The sequence below is a fragment of the Colias philodice genome, chromosome 2 (genome assembly GCF_061535455.1).
Source record: "Colias philodice isolate Cphi_HAF_F1 chromosome 2, ilColPhil1 Martin Lab GWU primary, whole genome shotgun sequence".
In the NCBI taxonomy this organism is placed as follows: Eukaryota; Metazoa; Arthropoda; class Insecta; order Lepidoptera; family Pieridae; genus Colias; species Colias philodice.
Window position 1 is genome coordinate 5,861,629 of NC_143087.1, and position 23,048 is coordinate 5,884,676.

The 23,048-nt window shown below is 35.5% G+C and overlaps 2 protein-coding genes across 5 annotated transcripts in view; one reads left to right on the forward strand and one right to left on the reverse strand.

The window, feature by feature from the left end:
* Positions 1-8,722, forward strand: part of Lim3 (Lim3 homeobox protein) — a 43,578-nt gene extending 34,856 nt beyond the window's left edge. For all 3 annotated transcript variants that reach the window (XM_089704619.1, XM_089704630.1, XM_089704638.1), the window contains exons 2-7: positions 3,347-3,521; positions 4,175-4,377; positions 4,624-4,807; positions 6,502-6,659; positions 6,950-7,123; positions 7,855-8,722. In XM_089704619.1, coding sequence (XP_089560745.1) covers positions 3,347-3,521; positions 4,175-4,377; positions 4,624-4,807; positions 6,502-6,659; positions 6,950-7,123; positions 7,855-8,012 — 1,052 coding nt within the window. In that variant the 3' untranslated portion in view covers positions 8,013-8,722. The remainder of the gene's footprint in view (positions 1-3,346; positions 3,522-4,174; positions 4,378-4,623; positions 4,808-6,501; positions 6,660-6,949; positions 7,124-7,854) is intronic.
* Positions 8,713-22,756, reverse strand: Phlpp (PH domain leucine-rich repeat protein phosphatase). 2 transcript variants are annotated; one of them, XM_089704600.1, is made up of 7 exons: positions 22,111-22,756; positions 21,826-22,016; positions 19,828-20,066; positions 12,725-12,836; positions 11,977-12,096; positions 11,398-11,551; positions 8,713-11,128 (listed from the first exon to the last, which is right to left on the reverse strand). In XM_089704600.1, the coding sequence occupies exons 1-7, from the start codon at positions 22,739-22,741 to the stop codon at positions 8,778-8,780; spliced, it is 3,798 nt and encodes a 1,265-aa protein (XP_089560726.1). In that variant the 5' UTR covers positions 22,742-22,756; the 3' UTR covers positions 8,713-8,777. The 2 variants fall into 2 exon arrangements, with proteins under 2 accessions (XP_089560726.1, XP_089560732.1); XM_089704606.1 differs by lacking the exons at positions 21,826-22,016; positions 22,111-22,756 and adding an exon at positions 20,402-20,855.
* Positions 22,757-23,048: the final 292 nt, after the last annotated feature.

A 23,048-nucleotide genomic window follows, 5' to 3' on the forward strand; every position in this document is an offset into this window, starting at 1 on the left:
TCATTTCAAAGTCCTCAAGCGTGGGGGTGAGCTAAGGGAGTGGGGAGGGGGGGATTTCAAAACGCTCTTTTTAGATTTTTGCTCATAAGTGACGCAATGACATGACGCGAAATTTTGTGGGTCATTTGTAACAGGATGGCGGTTCTACAGGAGTCTTAGTACGCAATGACAAAAAGAAAAATGATGGTCCGAACGCTGGTACCGGATGCGTTAAGATACTGTAATATAAAATATAACAGTATCTTAAGATAAAATATTATAGTATCTTCACCGTGTGTCACGCGCTTAAAACCTGCACACATAGCGACACACATCACGGAAAAATTCCATACGTGTAGGAAAATATTCCACATAAAATTTCCTTTAAATTATGTTCTACTAGGTTTCCGCCAGCGGCTTCGCCCGCGCAGTCAAAGAAAAACCCGCGTAGTTCCCGTGCCCGTGGGATTTCCGGGATTGCATCATTTTGCCGGGATAAAAAGTAGCCTATGTCCTTTCTCGGGTATCAAAATATCTCCATACATGAAAATTGGTTCAGTGGTTTAGGCGTGATTGAGTAACAGACAGACAGACAGAGTTACTTTCGCATTTATAATACATATTATACGTAGCACCTCGTTAAGTCGAACCTCGATAAGTCAAAAACCTCCAAATCTCGAAAAAATGTCTTGTTCCCTTCCCTTCAAACCCGAAAACCTCTATTACTTGAAATTTTGACCCTCTGTTAGTCGAAATAATCACCGAGTCCTTCCAAGCCATTTTGGTACCTACATATTTTCACTCTATAACTCGAAAAATCAAATTTGACCTCTGTATCTCGAACATAGCAACGTTTTATTTTACAACCTTTATAACTTGATGATTTGGAATTTATTACCTCTATTGTTCGAACAAAAATAAGTTACCGACTTTAAGAATTTGCCGACAGTGCAAGTACACTATTGTTTCTTAGAAAACATTTTAGGAGTATACGATAATTAATTTATGACTCACGAAACACGTGTTTGCGTTAACTATCTACCTATCTGATGACGAAATTATCGATTCAGTAGCTCAGAAAACCGATACTAATGATTAAGATGACATAGAAGACGTGAATAGTACATGCACTCCATGGGTTTCCATCAAAAAGGCAAGAACCGCATTGGATACCTTACGAAAGTTTTAAAAAAAAACAGTATCTTTGAAAAAGAAGAATTTTCTGCTCTTTATAGATTATAAAATGCTAGAGAACACCAAACGAGAAAACCAAATTATCTAAAGCAAAAAATTACTGACTTTTTAATGCCATATTTTTTATTTTAAAATGATTTGAAATAATGTTGATTTATAATAAATAAAAAAAATGTATGCGTGTACTAGAGTACACACGTAAGAAGTGAAACTTCTTTATGACCTTAAAAATGTCACGAGTATGGCGTAACGCAAAAATGTCACGCGTACTGCGTAACGCAAAAATGTCACGCGTACGGCGTAACGCAAAAATGTTACACTAAATTTTTGTCCAACCCCGATAAAGAAGTTTCACTTCAAAAAAGCATAAAATAAAATATTCTATATTAAAACGTATATATAATATGTGCGTCATTAATTTCTGACTGTTTCGAAATTTGGTGCAAAATAAAATAGTGTGTAAATAAAATTTGTAAAAAATCAATAAAATAAAACAATTGAGTAAAATTCTATAGGCATATTAAGTAGTTATGTATTTATACAAGATATGTATATATATTTATACAGGGAACTTCTCAACGTGTTATCTATGAAATTATACTTTAACTCAATTGTTTAATTTTATTTACACACTGTTTTATTTTGCACCAAATCTCGAAACAGTCAGAAATTAATGACGCACATAGTACATAATATATACATATTAAGACAGAGGTTAAGCTTAAATAACTTGAAAATAAATAACATGATCACGCCCACGTGTTGGTGTTTTAAAAAATTCAATCAAAAACTGAGAATAACTTTAAATATTTTAGAATTAGAAAAATAAATATGTACCACAATCAACATTCAAGTATTAGAAATAAATACCATAATTACACCTAAGTATTAGAAAAAGAGATGTAATTACTTACTTTTTTTAGGAATTCACTAGAATTAGAATTAAAATAAACACTTAGATTTTGCTGATCACTTAATATAATATTACCACGTCACTATAGAGCGTAGGAAATAAATACGAGTGCAATAGAAAAACGGTCAAGTAAAGTGATTGGACGTACGTTAAAACGATACGCTATCCCTACTCCGCTGGAGAAAGTATACGTCGAATCACGCGTGGTAGGGATACGGCGTAACGCAAAAATGTCACGCGCGCGGCGTAACGTAACGCAAAAATGTTACACAAAATTTTTGCCCACCCCCGATAAAGAAGTTTCACTTCAAAAACATGTTTGTGACCTCTGCAAGTTGAATTTTAATTTATTTTACCTCTCTAACTCAAAATTTATAAGAATAAACCTCAAACTCTTTATGTCGAATCAAAATCCGCCTAAGTCGAAATCCTCTATAAGTTGAAAACTCTATAACTCGAATTTTTTGGCGTCTCCCTTGATATTCGACTTATAGAGGTGCTACTGTATAAGTATGGATTATTAGTGTAAGGAACAATAATGCGTTAAGTTGGAAATGGTTTGGTACAATTCTAAATTTTCCCCAGTTTATAATCTCGCGAGTTATGCCTACATACCTACATTCGTAAGATTGTAAATTGTTAGCGTAAGGTGTTGTTCACAAATCACTGGACTGTTAAAGTTGTAATTAAAGTTAGCGTGATTATGGAGCAAAATTGGAACAAATCATGCTATAATATACCAAAATAGATCTCTAGATACATTATTGAGTTAAATGGTAGCTTAGAATGGTAGGTAGATAATTTTATCCGCAATATTATAATATGCCTAAAAAATAATAGTTTAACTTAACAAATTTCAATATTTTATAACTATATAACTAAGTATACTAGCTGAGCTTCGCGGTTTCACCTGCGTGGCTCCGCTCCTGTTGGTCTTAGCGTAATAATATAAAGCCTATTATAGCCTTCCTCGATAAATGGGCAACACCGAAAAAAATTTTCATATCGGACCAGTAGTTCCTGAGATTAGCGCGTTCAAACAAACAAACTGCTTGTTTGAACGCGCTAATCAAGCAAGCTTTATAACATTAAGTATAGATAAAGATTTTTCCAAAATATAAATTCATATTTGAATTGTAAGATCTGGATTATAAAATCTTCTAATCTAGACTATTGCCGCCTTTTCCTGCCTGAGTTACCTCTTCTTACCTGTAAGATAAGGCACGATACATTTTTAAAAAAGCACAACCTTGTCAACAGCCAGTATTCCAAAATGCGGTGGCTGTCACGAGATGATAGTAGACCGGTACGTGCTGAAGGTATCAGACCGGACGTGGCACGCCGGGTGTCTCCGCTGTGTTGAATGCAGGGCGATGCTATCCGGGAAATGCTTTGCAAGGAACAACCAATTATACTGCACTGAAGACTTCTTCAAGTAAGCCTCTGTATATTAGTTGTTTATAAATAGATTGGTAGATAATGTAATTGGACTTTGGAGTGTATAGTTGTAATTTTAATTTAAACATGATAAATTTTCAAAATAGTTTTAGTTGTCCCTATCTCTTATATATAAAAATGAATCGCAAAATGTGTTGGTAAGCGCATAACTCGAGAACGGCTGAACCGATTTCGATAATTATTTTTTTATTATATTCCTTAAAGCACGAGGAATGAGGATGGTTCTTATGTAGAGAAAACGTAAACATGTACCACGGCCGAAGCCGGGGCGGACCGCTAGTTAGGTATAAACTTAAAAAGTAACGAGCAGAAAGCACTTATACAAGAAATATGTTTGTTGCTCTTTTATGTAAAAACGATTGATTGAAAAAGATGATACGATATAGATTTTCGTTTCACAACGAAAATACTACCTTATTCAACACAGTTGTAATAGTAGGTACAAGTTGTGAAGGGAAATAATTTATTAGGGTAGTCTGGCGTTAATTTTATTTGCATCCGTCTCATATTAATAAAGCTCTGGCCTAAGTTATATTGCCAACTAATTATAAAAAGTTCAAATTGTACTGTTAACTATTTATAATGCGTTTCACGTTGATAATGTTGTTTTGATTGCGGCTGTTGTCCCAGGCGGTTTGGCACAAAATGCGCAGGCTGCGGCCAAGGCATCCCGCCGACGCAGGTGGTGCGGCGGGCGCAGTCCCATGTATACCATCTGCGGTGCTTCGCGTGTGCAGCCTGTGCGAGGACGCTCAATACTGGTGATGAATTCTACTTGATGGAAGACGGGAAGCTCGTGTGCAAGCCGGACTATGAAGCCGCGAGGGCTAAAGGTTCGTTATACGTTGCACTAGAAGTAGATTTCCCTTGATCTGTGTTTCAATGTATTATGTAAACCTATCCCATTATGGATTGTCCGGTTGCACGTAGACTACTACAACAAAAAAGGTTACTTTTATTGGACTGAGGCGTTTTAAAAATGCATTTTCATACAATCAAGATACATCTATTTAAAGTGCAGCTTCGTATGCCAGTTTCTTTTTATGATAACTAAAATTAATGAAGTCACTGTTAAACAGGTGAAGGTTCTCTAGACGGAGATGCAGCCAGCAAGCGACCACGAACAACGATAACAGCAAAGCAGTTAGAAACCCTTAAAAGTGCATACAGCAGTAGTCCCAAACCGGCGAGGCATGTGAGGGAACAACTAGCGCAAGATACGGGCCTGGACATGAGAGTAGTGCAAGTCTGGTTTCAAAATAGGTAAGTTTTAGAGATTCTTATGCAAATAGTATCGTACTTGTTCATGAAAACTATTATCTTTTTGAATATTATTTTAATGTTATAACGGTTCATTTGAATATTTATTTAAATGTTATAACGGTCCAAAAGGGGCCTTGTTATATTGTAGGTACTTATACCTACACAAAATATAGTCATGTAGGTACTAAGCTTACGTCAAAAAAGCGTAAAATCAATTTACGAGTAAATGTTTAGTGTTTCATCATTGATTTTTTGTGACAAATCGATTTCTATTATAAATAATCGATTAAGATACATGCACCACTCTTTTAGGCATAGCTACACTTTTTCATTTAGCGTTTATGTTTCTAAATGATCTACGGCTTAACGGGATGAAACAAAGATTAAAATTTATGACTGTCGAAGTAAGGATATAAATGTGGTCCGATAAAACAATAAATGGTATCATTTTGAAATTAAGTCAACTGTGACTATTACAACGAATTAAATTAAATGTTTTGGGAGATAATGTGCACCGTGAACTACAATAGAGCTACAGATTCAATGTTAAATAGCTATTATATCCAGCGACCTTGCTGTATAAAAGAATGTCTCTGGCTATTTTTTAAATTTGTATTGACTCACAATAGTAAATGGCTTTTACAAATAAATTCAATTCAAATAATGTAGTTATATGTGTTCATCTCTGCCTTGCGAATGTCTTATTTTTATCAACCATAAAAAGACGGCATTTCAGTTGAATCTATCGTAAATTCAAGGGCAATTAAAATATATTTATTGTTTAAGTAATAAATTAGACGTACAATAGTAACAGTGTATAGTTCTGCACGGTATGTTTTTTCGTGCGCGACTGCCTTCAGTCACGGCAGCCGTCACGCCCTGCGCTTTGGCCTCGCCTCGTAAAACTGCACCCGTTATCACAATGCCCACTACTTTATCATTTACCTAACTCTAGTCGTCTATAAAGTAGATTAAATACAAAGTTGTAAATTCAATTATATTTTACTAATCGTTACATTCCAATAAAGTTTCATGACGTTAATTGATTTTAAATACGAAGTAGGTAATGGCTAGTTAGCTATATAAAACGTGGCTAATAAGCTAAGAATAAGGAAATTGCTTATGACTATTGCTGATTAATCTAAACACGCAATTCAAGAACAACGATGTAATAATACAAGTCAGAAAGATCAATTGATTAAAGCCACAAGACGTCAATTGATAGCTGGTCATACAAATAGTGTATCGAAGTTATTACTTTAACGATGACATGAAGTAGGTAATACAGGGCGTTGTTCCAATAATCCAGTACGATTATATCGCAGCACGTCCCCATGGACTGGGTGGAGGCACTTTAATTAAACGAGCTCTTTGTTAAAAGCTCGCCACGACGAGCGGCTCCCCGCTACGTAATAACGCACGCAAAACGTACGACCAGAATAGGGTCGTAGGTACCTACTGTTTATATTACTCGCTTACATCGCTTTTATTTTCCATAATTGAAAGTAATCGGACTGTGTTGAGTATCTGCAAATAAGAGTAAATAAACATGTCATTTTTGTATTTGAGGAGGTCTCAACATACTACAAACAAATTAGTAGTATTAAAACCTCTTGAATCTTATTAATTAACTTTAGTTTTTTCTAAGCCTGTGATTTACATGGCACCGTATAAATTTATATTTCTATTTATAGAAGAGCAAAAGAAAAGAGGCTAAAGAAAGATGCCGGTCGCACACGATGGTCACAATACTTCAGATCTATGAAAGGTTCGGGCGGCGGCTCTCCCAGACACGATCGTTTACTCGACAAAGATGAATTGAAAATTGACTTGGATTCATTTAGTCATCATGGTTAGTATCAGTTGTATTTAAAGTACTTACGTATTATAGTATATAAGAAATTCTCCGTCTTCTAGATGCGTATAAAGCTCACGTAATGAAAATATTTTTTATTTCTTAGATTAAAACAATACAAAAATGAATACAACGGTAATGAAAATAAATTTGTTATCCCAAATCCCATATTAAAAGATGTTACAAATTCCAGCGTTTATTATCTCCAATCTTTAATCACTTAATTCCATACCATTATTTCCCATTCTAATATGGGGGCTCATATTAAACCGCATTTTGTAAAACAGAACTGAGCAACGACAGCTATAGCACGGCAGCTATGGGGGGTGAGGACAGTTCACCCGCGGGCGGCGTGGGAGGGGGCGCGCGGTTCGGGGCCACGCCGCCGTACCTGCGCGCGCACTCGCCCCCCCACGCGCACTACCACTACCCCCCTGACCACCTCGTCTACACCAATATCGGTATGCACTCTATGTACTTTGTAATCATTTTAATGTGTTATTATTTGGTGTACGGTTTACAGAGCGAATTAATGAAAGTATCCCATTAAGGTTTTATTTGTTGTTGTTTAGTTTTGATTGGTTATACTTACGTATGTTTATAGTTACATATTTTGTAAAATAATATTTCATATAGAAACAATAGTTATTATAACGCCACCTACTCACTCCAGTATATTTAATTTACTTTTGCTATGTATAGAGGAGATTCATTTATGTATTTATGTGAATGTAATATTTTAATCTACTTTATATCTACATAATATATAGACTAATGACATGGAAGATTGATAGTGTTTCAACTAAGTATTAGGAACTATTATTATCTTGCTTTAAATAGTACTTAACTCACCACTTTAAATAATTAGATTGGTTAGTAAGTATTATATAGATTGGATAGAATATGAATTCACTTGAATAAATAATTCTTGCCTTTAAAGTTAGAGGTCGGTAGAATTTGATTAATTATTTATTAATAATAATTACTAGCAAAAAGTTATGCTTTAAGAAGGTTCGCCAAGTTTTCTACCCTAATTATTAAACTTTAAATTTTTTGTGTGCAAATCTTGTGCAAATTAATATTTTATGATTGATAACGTGATAGTTCATAGTAGTTGGAATTAATAAAAGCTAACTTCGGACATCACACATTTTCCATTAATTCAAAGCTATTCACGAACAACTATGCTTAGGTCAAGCCATGGGCGGTGGCCTGGGCACTGGCACCGGAGGAGCATCAGACATGAGCAGCTCGTCATCACCAGCCGCTGGGGGGTACCCGGACTTCCCCCCCTCCCCGGACTCGTGGCTCGGGGAGCCGCACCACTACTCGCCACGCGGCTACCCCTAGCGGCGGCCGCCGCCGGCGCACGCGCACCTCGCGCCCCCGCCGCTCCCCGCGCCCTGCCCACCGATCGCCCTGCAACCGCTCGAACTCGTTGTTAAACGTGAACTGTGACTTAACCCCCAATAGTCTAATAGCAAGTTAATTTAATGGATTCAAGCATGTTATGAACATTCCAGTACCATTCCATTTACAGTCATATAGAAATAACTTAAATTCAAAGACAAATCGTGATACGGATATACCTTATCATTGTAAATAGTAACCTGTACGATAGCCAATTGTTAATCAAACACTATCTATAGTTTTACAGTTTTAATTCAACGTTTTGTGTATATAATTAAGTGTAAATGTAAAGTTTTTATCAGAATATTTTAATTTACTTAGGGATTAAATCTGTTGTCACGTTTTATTGATCAGTAATAGTAAATTAGGTACAAATTGGTACCCTTACCTTGTTTGTATCATTGACATTATAAACTAGATATTAATACTTGTTAAGTTAGAATATTGAATGGTACTTTGATTATGTAAATGTTTACAACTGTATCACATGTGTCACAATTATTGTAAATAGAAAAATGTAATTAAAAAATCTAAGACTAGCTCACTTGTAAGTCCATAGATATAACATTTTGTGCAAAGAATCTAGTCGAGAGATATATCATTTATGTTATATTAATGTATATGTAAATAATAAACCATATTGTGCTAAATTAAGGCAAGTTTTATTTACAGGAAAAAACTAGATTTAATTTACATAATATATTTCTAGAGTTCTGTGGTGGCTACGCCCCAATATTGCTGCATTCGTCCCTCTAAATCTAAAGAATCCTGAGATTGGGCAGATTTTTCTTGTATCACAGCAAAATCATATTCTAAATGATATGGCATGAGCCGTTGAAGTGAACCAAAATAAGCAGCGTTTGGTCCACAGTTTGGCATTCGACCAGATCCGAAACGAAATTCTGGTTTCAGAGGAGCACCAAAAGATCTTGCGCTTCCGAAGTGTTTTGAGAGGAATGGAAGTTTCGATTGCTTGCCAGCTACGTGGAGCTGAGGACTACTTCCTGATAACCCTTTTACGGTTTTCAAACTGCCGTTAACAGATTTAATTCCTTTAGATAGATTGTCTAATTCTTTATCGAATATCATTTGTGTATTTTGTTCAAGCATATATTCCCAACATTTAAATTGCTCCTCGGAGTTTGGAATTTCCTCATGCTTCCTATTTTCCTCTTTATCTTCCTCTACACGAACGCGAATAGCTCTAGCAACACCGCCCCGAGGTTTTCTGTCTGTCGCTTTGGCTTGAGATCTAACGCTCGCATAATGTTGTTGACTTATTGCTTCGCTAATGGGTCTATCACTTTGTCCACTAGGCGATGAGCGGTCACTGTTCGATTTAGGTGGAGATATTGAATGGCAGCATGGTTCTAACCGGGAACAACAACAATCTGAGCGGCACACAGGCTTCGTAGTATTGATTGTCTGACGCAGTTCTCTCATAAGCAAATCCACGTCCGAACGCACTGTGTCGAATCTAACTATAACTACAGATATACAATCTTCAGCGCCATAGCTCTGAGCTAAATCTTGTAATCTTTTAGCTGCTAAAACAGGATTACGTTCCGCCCTTACTTCATTAATTGCAGCATCCACTGTAACAGCACTCCAAAACTTTCCATTGGCTAGTATAAGGAATTCGTCATCTTCTTTTATCACAGTTTGTATAACATCTGGATCCGGAACTGAGTTCGGATAGCGCGTTGAATATCCCAGTCGCTTATTATTTTCTGACCCTAACGAAAGAGGCCCAGTTCTTCGACTTAAGACAGCTTTCGTGTCACCTACGTTTGCCAATTTCATATTATAAGTTCTTGCAGTATGACCAAATGCACTATCAGGAGTATTTATTGGCGTTAAATGACACATTATAAGACAAGCACCTTTTCTTTGACCCTTCTCTTTTAATTCCCTATGAGCAGATAGTACAACGTATTTCATATATTCATTTACGGTTTCTTTAATAGACTTTTCCTCTAAAAGTAAACCAGGTAAACAAGTTTGTAGTATTTTTGTTACTTCTGTATCATTTTCACCGTCTATAACAGCAAATAATCCTTCTCTATTACAAAATGATGGCAGCCTTATTTGTGCACATGATAACTGAAGAGACTTATTTGGACATTCTGAGAATCCTGTGACCCAAGGAGTAGTACCATTTAGTTCTTCATGATAAGCACTTTTTTGAGACCATGCCGTGGTATTGCGTCCTGTAACGTCCACTAAACTGAGCGGACGTTGGGATTTATAAGCATTAAACTGTGATGCGTCCACTTGCAGTTTCTTGTTACAAGAAATATCTAGGAATTTTAACTGTTTCGGTGCAAGGAGTCTTAAATCAATACTATCTAATTCATTGTGTGCGAAATCTAAGACTTTTACGGAAGCACTGCACGCAAACATAGGTACTGAACGTAATCTATTAGAATGTGCACGCACAACTCTTATGCTGTTTAGCTGAGGTAAACTATCGGGGAGTTTGGTAAGGGAATTTCCAGATACAACAAATTCTTCTATTTCTGGCCAGAAGTTGAAAAAGCTTTCCGGCAAACTCGTTAGGCAATTGTATGCCATATGTAATATTTTCAGTCCTCTAAATGTGATTATAACATCGATTGCATCATCATTTAAGCAGTTTGCGGTTAGATATAGCCTCTCTAGGCAGTGTGAAGACACACCTCTGATACGTGGCAGTCTACTCAATCTATTATTTGATAGATTTAGTACTGCTAATCGATCACAAACTGAGAAAAAGTTCTCTGGAAGCGCTTGTATACAATTATCATGTAGTAGTAGTTCTTTTAATGGTGATCTTAACCTGGGCATCGAAGGTATGGTTGATATTTTATTATGGGCTAAATGTAAATGGCTAAGACTCGATAGTTCACTACAGAACAGATGTTCAGGAAGTGAGGAGAGATTATTGTTGCTCGCGTACAATTTTGTTAAATCGGAACAACCGCTGAGCCATTGTGGTAATGAGGTTAATCTGTTGTGAGATAAATCAATTTCTACTAAGTTAATCGGTGGGACCGCTGTTGTCAGACTCTCCAAATCTGTGAAAGAAAATATCAAAGAGTTCTTAATTTATGTAGGTACCTACGCTTATAGATAACATACACTTGGTAGTATATAAAAAAACAAAACATTTTTTCGTCCATCTTATTAGGTTTAGAATCACCCTTATATTTCACTTATGTTTAAGGTCAAACCAAATTAATATGAAATAAAAGCTAGAAACCTCATTATTTGGAACAGATAACACCTAATATTTAACTATAAATTAGCAACATGTCAAGTTAACAGTATAAAGATATCAACTCACGATTAAATGGCGCTCGTAGAACCCGTAGTGATGCGCCGTGCAGAGCCATGTGTTGGATCGCATTGTGAGACGCGTATAGTTCCCGAAGCCCGCGTAGGGAGGACAACACTAGCACTTCCACTGCATTGTACGATACATCTAATGTCACCAAATGCTGGAATGTAGGACATTTCGGTCTATTAATATTATTTATTAACATGGGTACACGGACATGGTTAAACACTTAAGTTATAGCACATGATGGTGAAATCTAGTCTACAACATCGAATTTATACAGATAATGTTAATAACTACTAAAATTATGCGAGCGAAAACAGATTTAAAATTACGTCAGACGCTGAGGCGGTAGCTGCAAAATTGTATCAAAATATACTTTAGCTTTATCTTTTTATTTGCGTCATTATATTTACATGGATTTATTACAAATAGAATAAAGACTAGATACTTTCGTTTTCATATTCTTATCTAAATAAAAAATCTCTCTATAATTAGTCAAATAGTTATATCCATTACTTTGTACGAAAATAAGATACGATGAACTAAATACCTCTGCATAGATTAAATTAAGCAAGTACCTACCTCATAATTGCCCAAAATGACGCTGCCTTTCAGCCTGTTGTGACGAAGATCGACATTTGTAAGTGGTGCTCGGTGGTCGCATTTATTTTCATCGCCCGGACTCGATCTATTGTTAGTTATCTGAAAATTGCATCATTCGCATATATATATATATGATAGATACATAGATATAACACGAAATATACGCATACATAGATATAACACGAAAATTTAACTATTATTATAAGAAAAAATATTTTTAATTGGAATCGTAGTTTATTTATAAGTATAATAATTATAGTTATAATTTAATATTTAACATTGTTAAAGTTAAAGTAATGTAAGTCTGTCCTCGCCCCTGAGGAAGACAAAAGACCTCAAACTTTACGGAAATTCTGAAGGTATTCCTGATTATCGCTTTGATCAATCTTCAATCAACATTTTAAAGCTTCAAAACAATTGAATATGTACAAAACAGTTGAGATAGCGTTAATAATTACATCCTCTTTGCGTTCATCAAATTCCACATACCACCTATCAACTGCTGTAAGGATATTCTAGTCACAAAGAATCAACTAACATGCTAAGCATACTAGGCAACAAACATATTTAAATAGTTTAGATTTTTGACTTTCGATGGATTGTGACCAAGCGTCATTATTTTTAGGTGTTAAGTTTAAAAGTTTAACGAATTTTTTAAAAATTATTTAATTACTATAGTAATCAAATTCTAATAAGGAAGTCTAACAATTGAAATTTTAAATCTTACCCCAAAATTAGTAATCATATTTCGTGCAGCTACAATTATTCTCAATCGGGGAAGTCGTAGAACGCAGTCCAAAGATTTCAATTCATTGTCGCTAGCTTGAAGCTCTTCGAGTCTGAAAAGATAAAAGGCTTCATTCAATTTTGTATGACGTTTAAACACTTAACTATAACAATGGAGGAGAGGTCTGTATATGTAATGAATAAACTCAAAACCGACTTTATTAGGGTTAAAAATATTTTGCCGCTAGGAAGGGCTTTACCGAGGAGGCTTTTTATATTGGGTCAAATCTGGCGCAGTCAGGACAAGTAGCTAGTATTCGATAAAGTACAGATATCAATTAAACCTCTGCCAGGCAAACCATATACCTAAAATTAGGGACTTCAGTAAGGTAATTGCCACACATAGAAATTTGTGTAGGAAATAGAGACTTACATAGTAGGCTACTTAGATAGGTATACTTAATTTAAATAGAGATTAAATATGTGGTTATCGATATGCTAATTTAATAATTATAATTTATAGTAACAACAAATGTTGATTGTTATTCATATCGAATTTCGTACCTACTTTGCATATAAAGGAAGACTTTTTTGCTTTTTAAAACCGGATAACCTGCGTATCGTATTATTAACGTATAATATTTCGAAATATATTTATGCATAAAAATAATATTAGTCAATTTAAACCAATTACGATATAGCAATTGTTTTGATTATAAATAATTGACAAGATTTTTTGTTCATAAACATGTTGATTATTATATTTTAATTGGATATGTTGTTTTTACGCAATAAATAATATTACATATCGATATAATTAACCTAATACTCAAACGAGTTTCAAATTAAATAAAAATGGCCAAGTACTTACAAATAAATACAGTTTTCGTTCAGAGAGTGGCCATATATGCTTATTTGGTCTAAAAAGTCATTAACCGTGAATAAAGAAATTAAGATTTTAATTGACCTCACAACATTCGAGATCTATATGAATTACTATATACAATTGTATATAATATAACCGTGCCATTGTTATTCTATATTGAAATCGAGTCTAGTCTGAAGACATTAGTTTACAAACAATTTTATTGTACTTAGGTACTTAATCATAAATATTTTATATTCTCAGATTATAATATAAACATTAAACAATGCATCTACTTGAAACATTTCTTTGCCCAACCCTCAATGCCACGATAATAATTTGTGGAATCTTAATATGTATCATCCATACAAACTTTCGCCTTTATAATAATAAAGGCGAAAGTTTGTATGGATGTTTGTTACTATTTCACGTAAAAACTACTGAACCGATTACAATTAAATTTAGCACACATATAGAGGGTAACTTGGATTAACACATAGGATAGGTTTTATCCCGGAAATCCCACGGAAACGGGAACTATGCGGGTTTTCCTTTGAAAACGCGGGCGAAGCCGCGGGCGGAAATCTAGTTTGATATAAAGGAAACGTTTTGAAATAAGAAATACTGAATGTGTACAATACATATACATATTATAATATTCCTTGTTATCTATATATAATAACTAGCTTTCCGCCTGCGGCTTCGCCCGCGTTTTCAAAAAAAAACCCGCATAGTTCCCGTTCCCGTGGGATTTCCGGGATAAAACCTAGCCTATGTCACTCAGAAATGATGTAGCTTTCCAACAGTGAAAGAATTTTTCAAATCTGCCAAGTAGTTTCGGAGCCTATTCAATTCATACAAACAAACAAACAAACAAAAAATCAAACCTTTCCTCTTTATAATATTTGTATAGATTAGGGCAACATGGGTCATTTAATTATGCACGATATTGCCCTCTTCTTTCTTCTGCCTCTCTATTAGAGCATGGTATTTATTTCTATTTAATAAAACAATACATGCGACACTTGTATGCATGGTATGTAAATCTAAGCAAGAATATTTTTTTTTCTGCCTATCTATCTAGACATTGGTGCATGATTCAGGCAAAAAATTACTATGTTGAATTGAATACAGCTTTCACCCATTATATCTTAAAATATTGGCTTCATTTGGCATATAAAGTAGGTCTTTTTATCTATTACGCAAAGTCGCATGCGGGATCTAGTGAAATACAACAACTATGATTCTGAAAAAGAACTAATCTTCGTAACCAAGCTCACGTAACCACGATTAAGTATTATAATAGACATGATATTCATGAAAACAATTTCACCAAATAAATAAACATAACGACACTACTATTTAGTACAAAATATGAATATTTACAAATACCTTTACGCACAAAACCTTCACTTTTACTACGCTTATATATTTTGATTAAAATAAAAATTCACAAATAAAATAAGGTAACACTGAACTTTATTTACGTATGTACGATATGAGAAGGCGGCAAGACTGACCGCAGGTTGCGCGTGCGCCGCGCCGCCCCACTGCCCACATGTCTTTGGTAATAAAACGCAATACCGGGATACAATCGATGTTACATTATGCTCATTGTAGTATTGCTTATCTATGATTCAATGCAATCGATCATGTTTCCCTAATTATGCAACCGGTTCCTCTAATTTTTTGTGCATGTTTGCTAAAACTTCTAGTTGTTAATTTTCCTTGTAGTCCGTTTTCTTATGGGAAAAGGTATACATTTTTGAGTAAAGCAATGAAATTTGGTTCGAATGTTGTACTCGTCCACCTAAGCCCAAATCGCCTGGTAGCCAGTGTCTACTCCCCGGCAGAAGGGAGGGAGGGGGGGTTATAGAACAGAGCGCCCGGCGCTCGGAAAAAAAATTCTGGTGGATTCATTTGGCCCTTTGAGTCGAGTTTGGTGTCGTTATCAGGTAACTAGATGATGCCCGATTCATTCCCCATACCAGTTTTTTAGGGTTCCATAGCAAAATATGTCACAATCTTTAAAATAATAAACTTTTGGCAGTGGCAAAATCCAAACAAACCAGTATATTTTTATATTTTTGTATCAAACTTGGTTTATAAAAAAATAGTGTCTGAAAGGCCATTTCATGCAGATTATAAAAACATTAACATGTAACATATATCTTACCATTTTCAATGTGAAATAAATTATAGAAAGTACAGGAACGTTCGTCAGCGCAGCGTAGGGGACGGCTAATAGACCCGAAAAATAAGCAATAACATAAAACAAAAACCAGTCAAGTGCGAGTCTGACTCGCCCATCGAGTGTTTCGTACTTATTTGTCCTATACCATGTTATCTTGTCTGGTAGGACCTGGTTAACTGATACACACACACTTTCGTCTTTATAATATTAGTGTGATTTTTAATCATCTTTAAATTATAAATGAAGTCAGGTAACATTGTTAAAAATAAAGATATATAATAATAGAACGTTTTTGTATTAATAATAATGACAACCACCTCCACAATTACATAATTCGGTACATTTGAGCTGGCGTATAAAACACTTCAATCTGGAATTGCAAGATTTCACGCACCGACATCTTATCAATTCAAAGCTTCACTTTTCTTTGTACTTCAGATGGGCAAGGAATATTTTTATTTTTTTAGGTCCCTAAATATATACAGCCTGTAAAACTGCCCTTAAGGTGTGTTGTTTAAGGGCAGCTTCTGTGGGAGGCAAATTTTCGATTTGCCTGTCCGTTTTTGTTAAAAATTTGTTTGCGACCCTCATTTACTGTCACAGCGGGGTACAATGTGAAAAACAAACATGTACTTATAATAATTATAAAAAAAATATAAGTTCTGGATAAGAGTATCCTTAAAATATCGTGACCATCCTTACCTATCATGCATTGTAATCACAAACTTTTAAATTTCACTGTCTGCATATTTGCCACTGTAAAGTGCTTCAAATCCTCGTGTGACATTCGGATATGCCTTCTATACCTTAAATGCAGGTGTACCTATAGTTCTTTTAGACCTTCTAGCTTTGGAACACACGATATAGTACCTAGTAGTAGCCAAAATAATGTTAAGAACAGTCGACAGATATGGCTAGTACAGAATATCATGTAATAGAATAGAAAGAATATCATATAAAAGAACTATAGGTACACCTGCATTTGAGGTATGGAAGGTATATCCGAATGTCACACGAGGATTTGAAGCACTTTACAGTGGCAAATATGCAGACAGTGAAATTGAAAAGTTTGTGATTACAATGCATGATAGGTAAGGACGGTCACGATATTTTAAGGATACTCTTATCCAGAACTTATATTTTTTTTATAATTATTATAAGTACATGTTTGTTTTTCACATTGTACCCCGCTGTGACAGTAAATGAGGGTCGCAAACAAATTTTTAACAAAAACGGACAGGCAAATCGAAAATTTGCCTCCCACAGAAGCTGCCCTTAAACAACACACCTTAAGGGCAGTTTTACAGGCTGTATATATTTAGGGACCTAAAAAAATAAAAATATTCCTTGCCCATCTGAAGTACAAAGAAAAGTGAAGCTTTGAATTGATAAGATGTCGGTGCGTGAAATCTTGCAATTCCAGATTGAAGTGTTTTATACGCCAGCTCAAATGTACCGAATTATGTAATTGTGGAGGTGGTTGTCATTATTATTAATACAAAAACGTTCTATTATTATATATCTTTATTTTTAACAATGTTACCTGACTTCATTTATAATTTAAAGATGATTAAAAATCACACTAATATTATAAAGACGAAAGTGTGTGTGTATCAGTTAACCAGGTCCTACCAGACAAGATAACATGGTATAGGACAAATAAGTACGAAACACTCGATGGGCGAGTCAGACTCGCACTTGACTGGTTTTTGTTTTATGTTATTGCTTATTTTTCGGGTCTATTAGCCGTCCCCTACGCTGCGCTGACGAACGTTCCTGTACTTTCTATAATTTATTTCACATTGAAAATGGTAAGATATATGTTACATGTTAATGTTTTTATAATCTGCATGAAATGGCCTTTCAGAGACTATTTTTTTATAAACCAAGTTTGATACAAAAATATAAAAATATACTGGTTTGTTTGGATTTTGCCACTGCCAAAAGTTTATTATTTTAAAGATTGTGACATATTTTGCTATGGAACCCTAAAAAACTGGTATGGGGAATGAATCGGGCATCATCTAGTTACCTGATAACGACACCAAACTCGACTCAAAGGGCCAAATGAATCCACCAGAATTTTTTTTCCGAGCGCCGGGCGCTCTGTTCTATAACCCCCCCTCCCTCCCTTCTGCCGGGGAGTAGACACTGGCTACCAGGCGATTTGGGCTTAGGTGGACGAGTACAACATTCGAACCAAATTTCATTGCTTTACTCAAAAATGTATACCTTTCCATACAAGCATGCCCATAAGAAAACGGACTATTGCCTTCCCTCCGTTGCATCTTTATTTTTTGTAAGTATTTTTTTAATTTATGAATTAGGATATACATAATATGCCCCCTAATTATTTTATAAGTTCAGGATCCATCGCCCATTTTTGCACTTGATTACTATCAAGCTAATTTTCCGTGAGTACCTACCTAGCTTTATTTTGATGAGACGCCCAATAATTTCCTGTACGAAACTCTCGATTGTGGTAACTTACAGAGATAACAAGGATTAAATGTTTTGATTTGATGGTTCTCAAATATTTATTATTAACTGAAAGATATAATACCTATTTATAATTGTGTTTCTATCATTGCGGAAATTCTTTGTTAATGATTAATGTTTATTTATAAGTGCACAATTATAAGAAAAAAAAGACGTGAATACGGATGGTATATTTAGTTATAATTGAAAGCTTAAGAGTTTGATTGTTAGATTCCGCTAATCTCAGGAACTACTATACCGATTTCAAAAATTCTTTCACTTATAGATTTGCACGAGATCCCAGAGTGCTACGGCCTACGTACTATTGCAATAAGCACGAGCGAAGTCAAGGCCAGTAGTATAAAATTTCATCAAAAAAGGGACTTATTCCCTCTGACCTATATTGTCATCACCTAACTCTCAACTCATTAAGATTGTTCTATGATTTATAACATACGTACTGCTCATAAGATTGTTCTAACAATAATACAAGCTAAACCACTGATAACTGTTCCAAACGTAAACAAGGACATCAATAAGGAGGGTTGCGACGGCAAGTGAACGTAACTCTACGGTTGGCTGCATTGATGTAGATAGCCTAGTCCCCGACGCACGGGCACTCATATAAAAAAATTGGCACACAACGGAAATCGTGCCGTCAATTAGCATCTCACAAGCGTTTAATGTAAGTGATGTAAGATTACGAACGATTATAATACTGACCTATAAACCTTGATATCCCAATTTTGAAACAGTACGTTGGAGTTTTGCACAAAGTTTGGATAAGAGGATATTGTAATAACAAATAATGAAATGAATACTCTTCAACATTTATTATATGGCCTTAAACATATACACATGACCATAGCAAGCGAAATTGTACAGACATAGAGTACCTACTTAAATAGATAAAATTTCACTAGCTCATATACATATATATTAACACAGACAAGGCTTTGAAAGTTTTTAGAGAAAATGATATGTATAAAAGGTACTCGTAGTTCCGTTCCCTTATTGCGCTCATCAATGGATTAGATACCATTCAATTTTGCATTTATAAGAACGTTCGAACACAGATTGCCACGAGAGGTAAGTGCTACGGTCTGCTGGCCGAGCGTTAAGGAACAGAATACATAATAGCTATGTACGGAGTATGTTACCGTCTACTAGAATACTCCATGTGTATAATAAATCAATAGTGTTCGCTTTTATGATAAATTTCCTTTTAGATACATATATTATTTTAGTCTTACATTAACAATTTTATCGCTGCTTAAATCTCACTTATAAATAAAATAAATTATTGTAGTATGGTATTTGAAGAGGCTTTATTTTCATAGACTATGATATAAGTAGTTGTCAAAATATAGGGTAATAAAGTACTAAAGAGCCTATTATGAGACATCCGTCTATTTTTCAATGGCTTTACAGAAAAATGTAACTGGGCTATAAAAATAATTTATTCGCAAACCTACAGAAAAAAACAATTGATAAATCCTCTTATTTTTCTAATTAAAATATGAAACGATTATGATATAAACAAGGTAAACCAAAAATAAAAACTTACTGTGAAAGTCGACATATTTCATTGGGTAACTCTGTAATCTTGTTATCGCTTATATCAAGATGTGTTAGTGCCTGGAGCGAGCATGTCTGTGGAGGCAGGCTGTGCATGCTGTTCCCGCGCATGCGCAAAACTCTAAGGGCAAATCCCTCAGAGCTGTGCTGCGCTAGAGCCCGTCCCAGGCAGGATTTGCCTCCACCACTGAGATCCAGTACATTTGGAGGTTGCGTGCTTTGGGTAGCCTGTAAAACGTTGTGTAATGTTAAGTAAAAATAATTTGTTCAGCACAAACTCAAACATTTATTTATTCAATTAGAAGTACTATGCTTAAGTAATTCTAGAAGCACTTATGAATCGTCATATAAAATAGTAATAAGTAGGTACTTGTTACAACTTTATTAACTATCAGAATGGGAGTTTTCATGTACGCAGTTGAGACAAATAAGTGTAAATGGTATTGACCGAATTCATGTATGAAGTGAACTGTTGCATCCGTTTAATGTGCATCAATTTACTATGCTAATTTAATAAACACTATGAATATTAATACGGTTTTGTTAGTCAATTTTTCACGCACCGAGTTATACTTCTCCTTGTAAATAGAAGGTTCCAAACTATCCAAGAAAACATCTTCACTTTGTTGACAGAACACATCCAAACTATCAAATTCTTCTTCTTCGACTATCATTTTGATATCGCCCATATCGTGGGCGAAATTAAAGTTTTACAACGCAGCCGCATTTGTGGTTAGATTATACAGCTTTAAGCGTAAATACATTGAGGCCGTCGAACTCAAAACCATTGTTATTCCCAAAGACTATCTAATAACTCCTATCCGTTTTGTTATTCCGGTCACGGCTGTGCTTGCTTGTTATGTGACTTATGAGTGGCCTTGTGCAGTTCTTCGGACATTCTATATTTGACTTTTTATGCAAGTGAGAATCACTTCAGCGGTGTATTTTTTGCACGGCGTGGATTTTTTGTGTGAGGAATACGCGATTCGATTCGCCGATAGAATAAAGCACGTCTAAGTAAATGCTAAGGACCGTTTTGACTGCTCTCGGTGTGCGGCGCCTGCCCCGCTTACTGTGTTCTTTATCTCGAGCGTGACATTTCTTACAGGGTAATGCGCACGCAATGTTTTATGTATCGAGATTCGTGACGACTCATAAATCATTTTCAAGTTTGTTAAATTTTATTTTTCATTTTCAATCGGATGAGAACAACTCACTCTGATAGGTTGTTCGTATGGTTATATCTATTGTATCTGGCGTAAACACTAAAATCTCCTTTCAAAGTTTGGCTAAGCTATATTTTTATCAAAATCGCATTTATAAAAGCACTGGTTAAGAATTAAATTATTAAATGAAGAATATTTGATTTTAAATATGTAAATAACAAAATCTCATATGCACAGCCCTATGAAAATAAACATTGAAATGTCAAACAGTCGGTTACTGAAAAGATTTCTAGTAGGTAATTTGTAAACGATGCGGTCGGTTCGTTAGTTTGAGAAGTGTACCGGAATCAAATTCCCAATCATCCACTCCTACCCCACAACGTGACCGAAATGAAATGCAAATAATTGAAATTAACGTACCTATCTAGAGCTTGTTGGCTTTCAAATTGAAACAAATTCTAATATATGAAAGCCTAGTATAGTATTATATTATCTGTGATAAAAACATGTTGGTATACCTAATTACACTTCTAAATGAAAACTGCATTAAGTTTGATATCCAACATCTAAGTGTTATTATTTTGGATTGTTACGTACGGTTTGAAATATATGTATTAAGTTTATATATGTTACATAAGATTAGTGAGAGTAGTGACTTATTATGCACCTTTCCCCTTCTTTTGTTTAATGAAAGTTTGCTTTTATAGACCACGAATGAATTAGGCGATAATAAATGTGTGATAACACATGTGCTACTTTTTTTAAATTCATGAAGGGTCTCGATACGGATAACTAAAGCTATATTTTGGTATGGTACATACCTCTTTTAACCAGCAGAACCACATATTTCTTTCCCATACGGTGCTAAACCCGAGAAACAGATGATTTGTTCCTCCATCAACCAAGGTGCTACCTTGGCAACGAGGCTTAATGCATATAACTAATCTCTGTGCTTTAGGATGGCAAAATTCGATGCTGCCACCGCTCAATTCGATCATTTCCCATGACGTCCCTAAAAATAAACAGAATTTTTAGTCACTCTTCCAACAAGACCCAAGTCCCATATTTGAGTAGATATAGATAAGCCATGATACTTAGGTACTAACCAAAAATATGCAGTTGCGATCCAACAATTTGCGCAGGACGTGGTTTCCATTGTGGAAATACGTGACCTTTAAGAACATGCACGGTACCAGATTGAAACATTCCACTTGATCGAGCGGCTGGACCGGCACACCAACGCATGCTATGTCTCATTTCAGGGTCCACTGCAAACCGTAACCGACGTGCTTCTGATCTCCATCCAAGCTTTTTTAGAAACTCTTCTTGAATTTTTAATGGACACTCATTTAATTCTAGACGTTTCGACTTTTCACCACCAATTTGTAACCACAGCGTTAATTCTTCACTAAAGCCCAGTTTCTTATTAACTTCTTCCACACTGGTATTGGTAGACACTCTCACTAATTTGCTTGGAGCGTCTACTGCGAACGGTTCGAGACCCTCAAATACGCGTATCCAGGTATAGTCCGAGTGTGTTTTGAAACCCCTCGTGGATGCAAGTCTCCGAAGCGACTTGCGCGGGAGTGCGGGCGATGAGCCGTGAAGCCCATCGTCGCAGACCATGGCGCGGCAGATGGACGTGAAGCGCGGAGGCCACTGCCGTAATGTCGGCCCGCAGACCGGAGTCCGCCGCTGCATTATAATTAGGTCGAGCAAGGTGGGGGTGGGAAACATGTCCTTCGGTCACTCGGGAATACTGTATGCAAAATAATTCAACCATGCAGATCGAATAGCAAGTAATTCGTGCTAGCACTTTAAGTAAACGGTTGTTCATCTTTTTTGAAGAAAAATGTGTTCTAATATAACGTATTTAAACACATATGACAAAAGTGAAATGGGACGGGAAATAAGGTGAAGTAAGCAGTGTTGGTTCCGCGTCGGCAAACACCCCACCTGCTGACTCACCTGTTGTGTACGAGGACCATGATCCCTTTGTTTTTTTTTATGCAGGACTGTATGTTGCGTCAGTGAAGAAATGTAA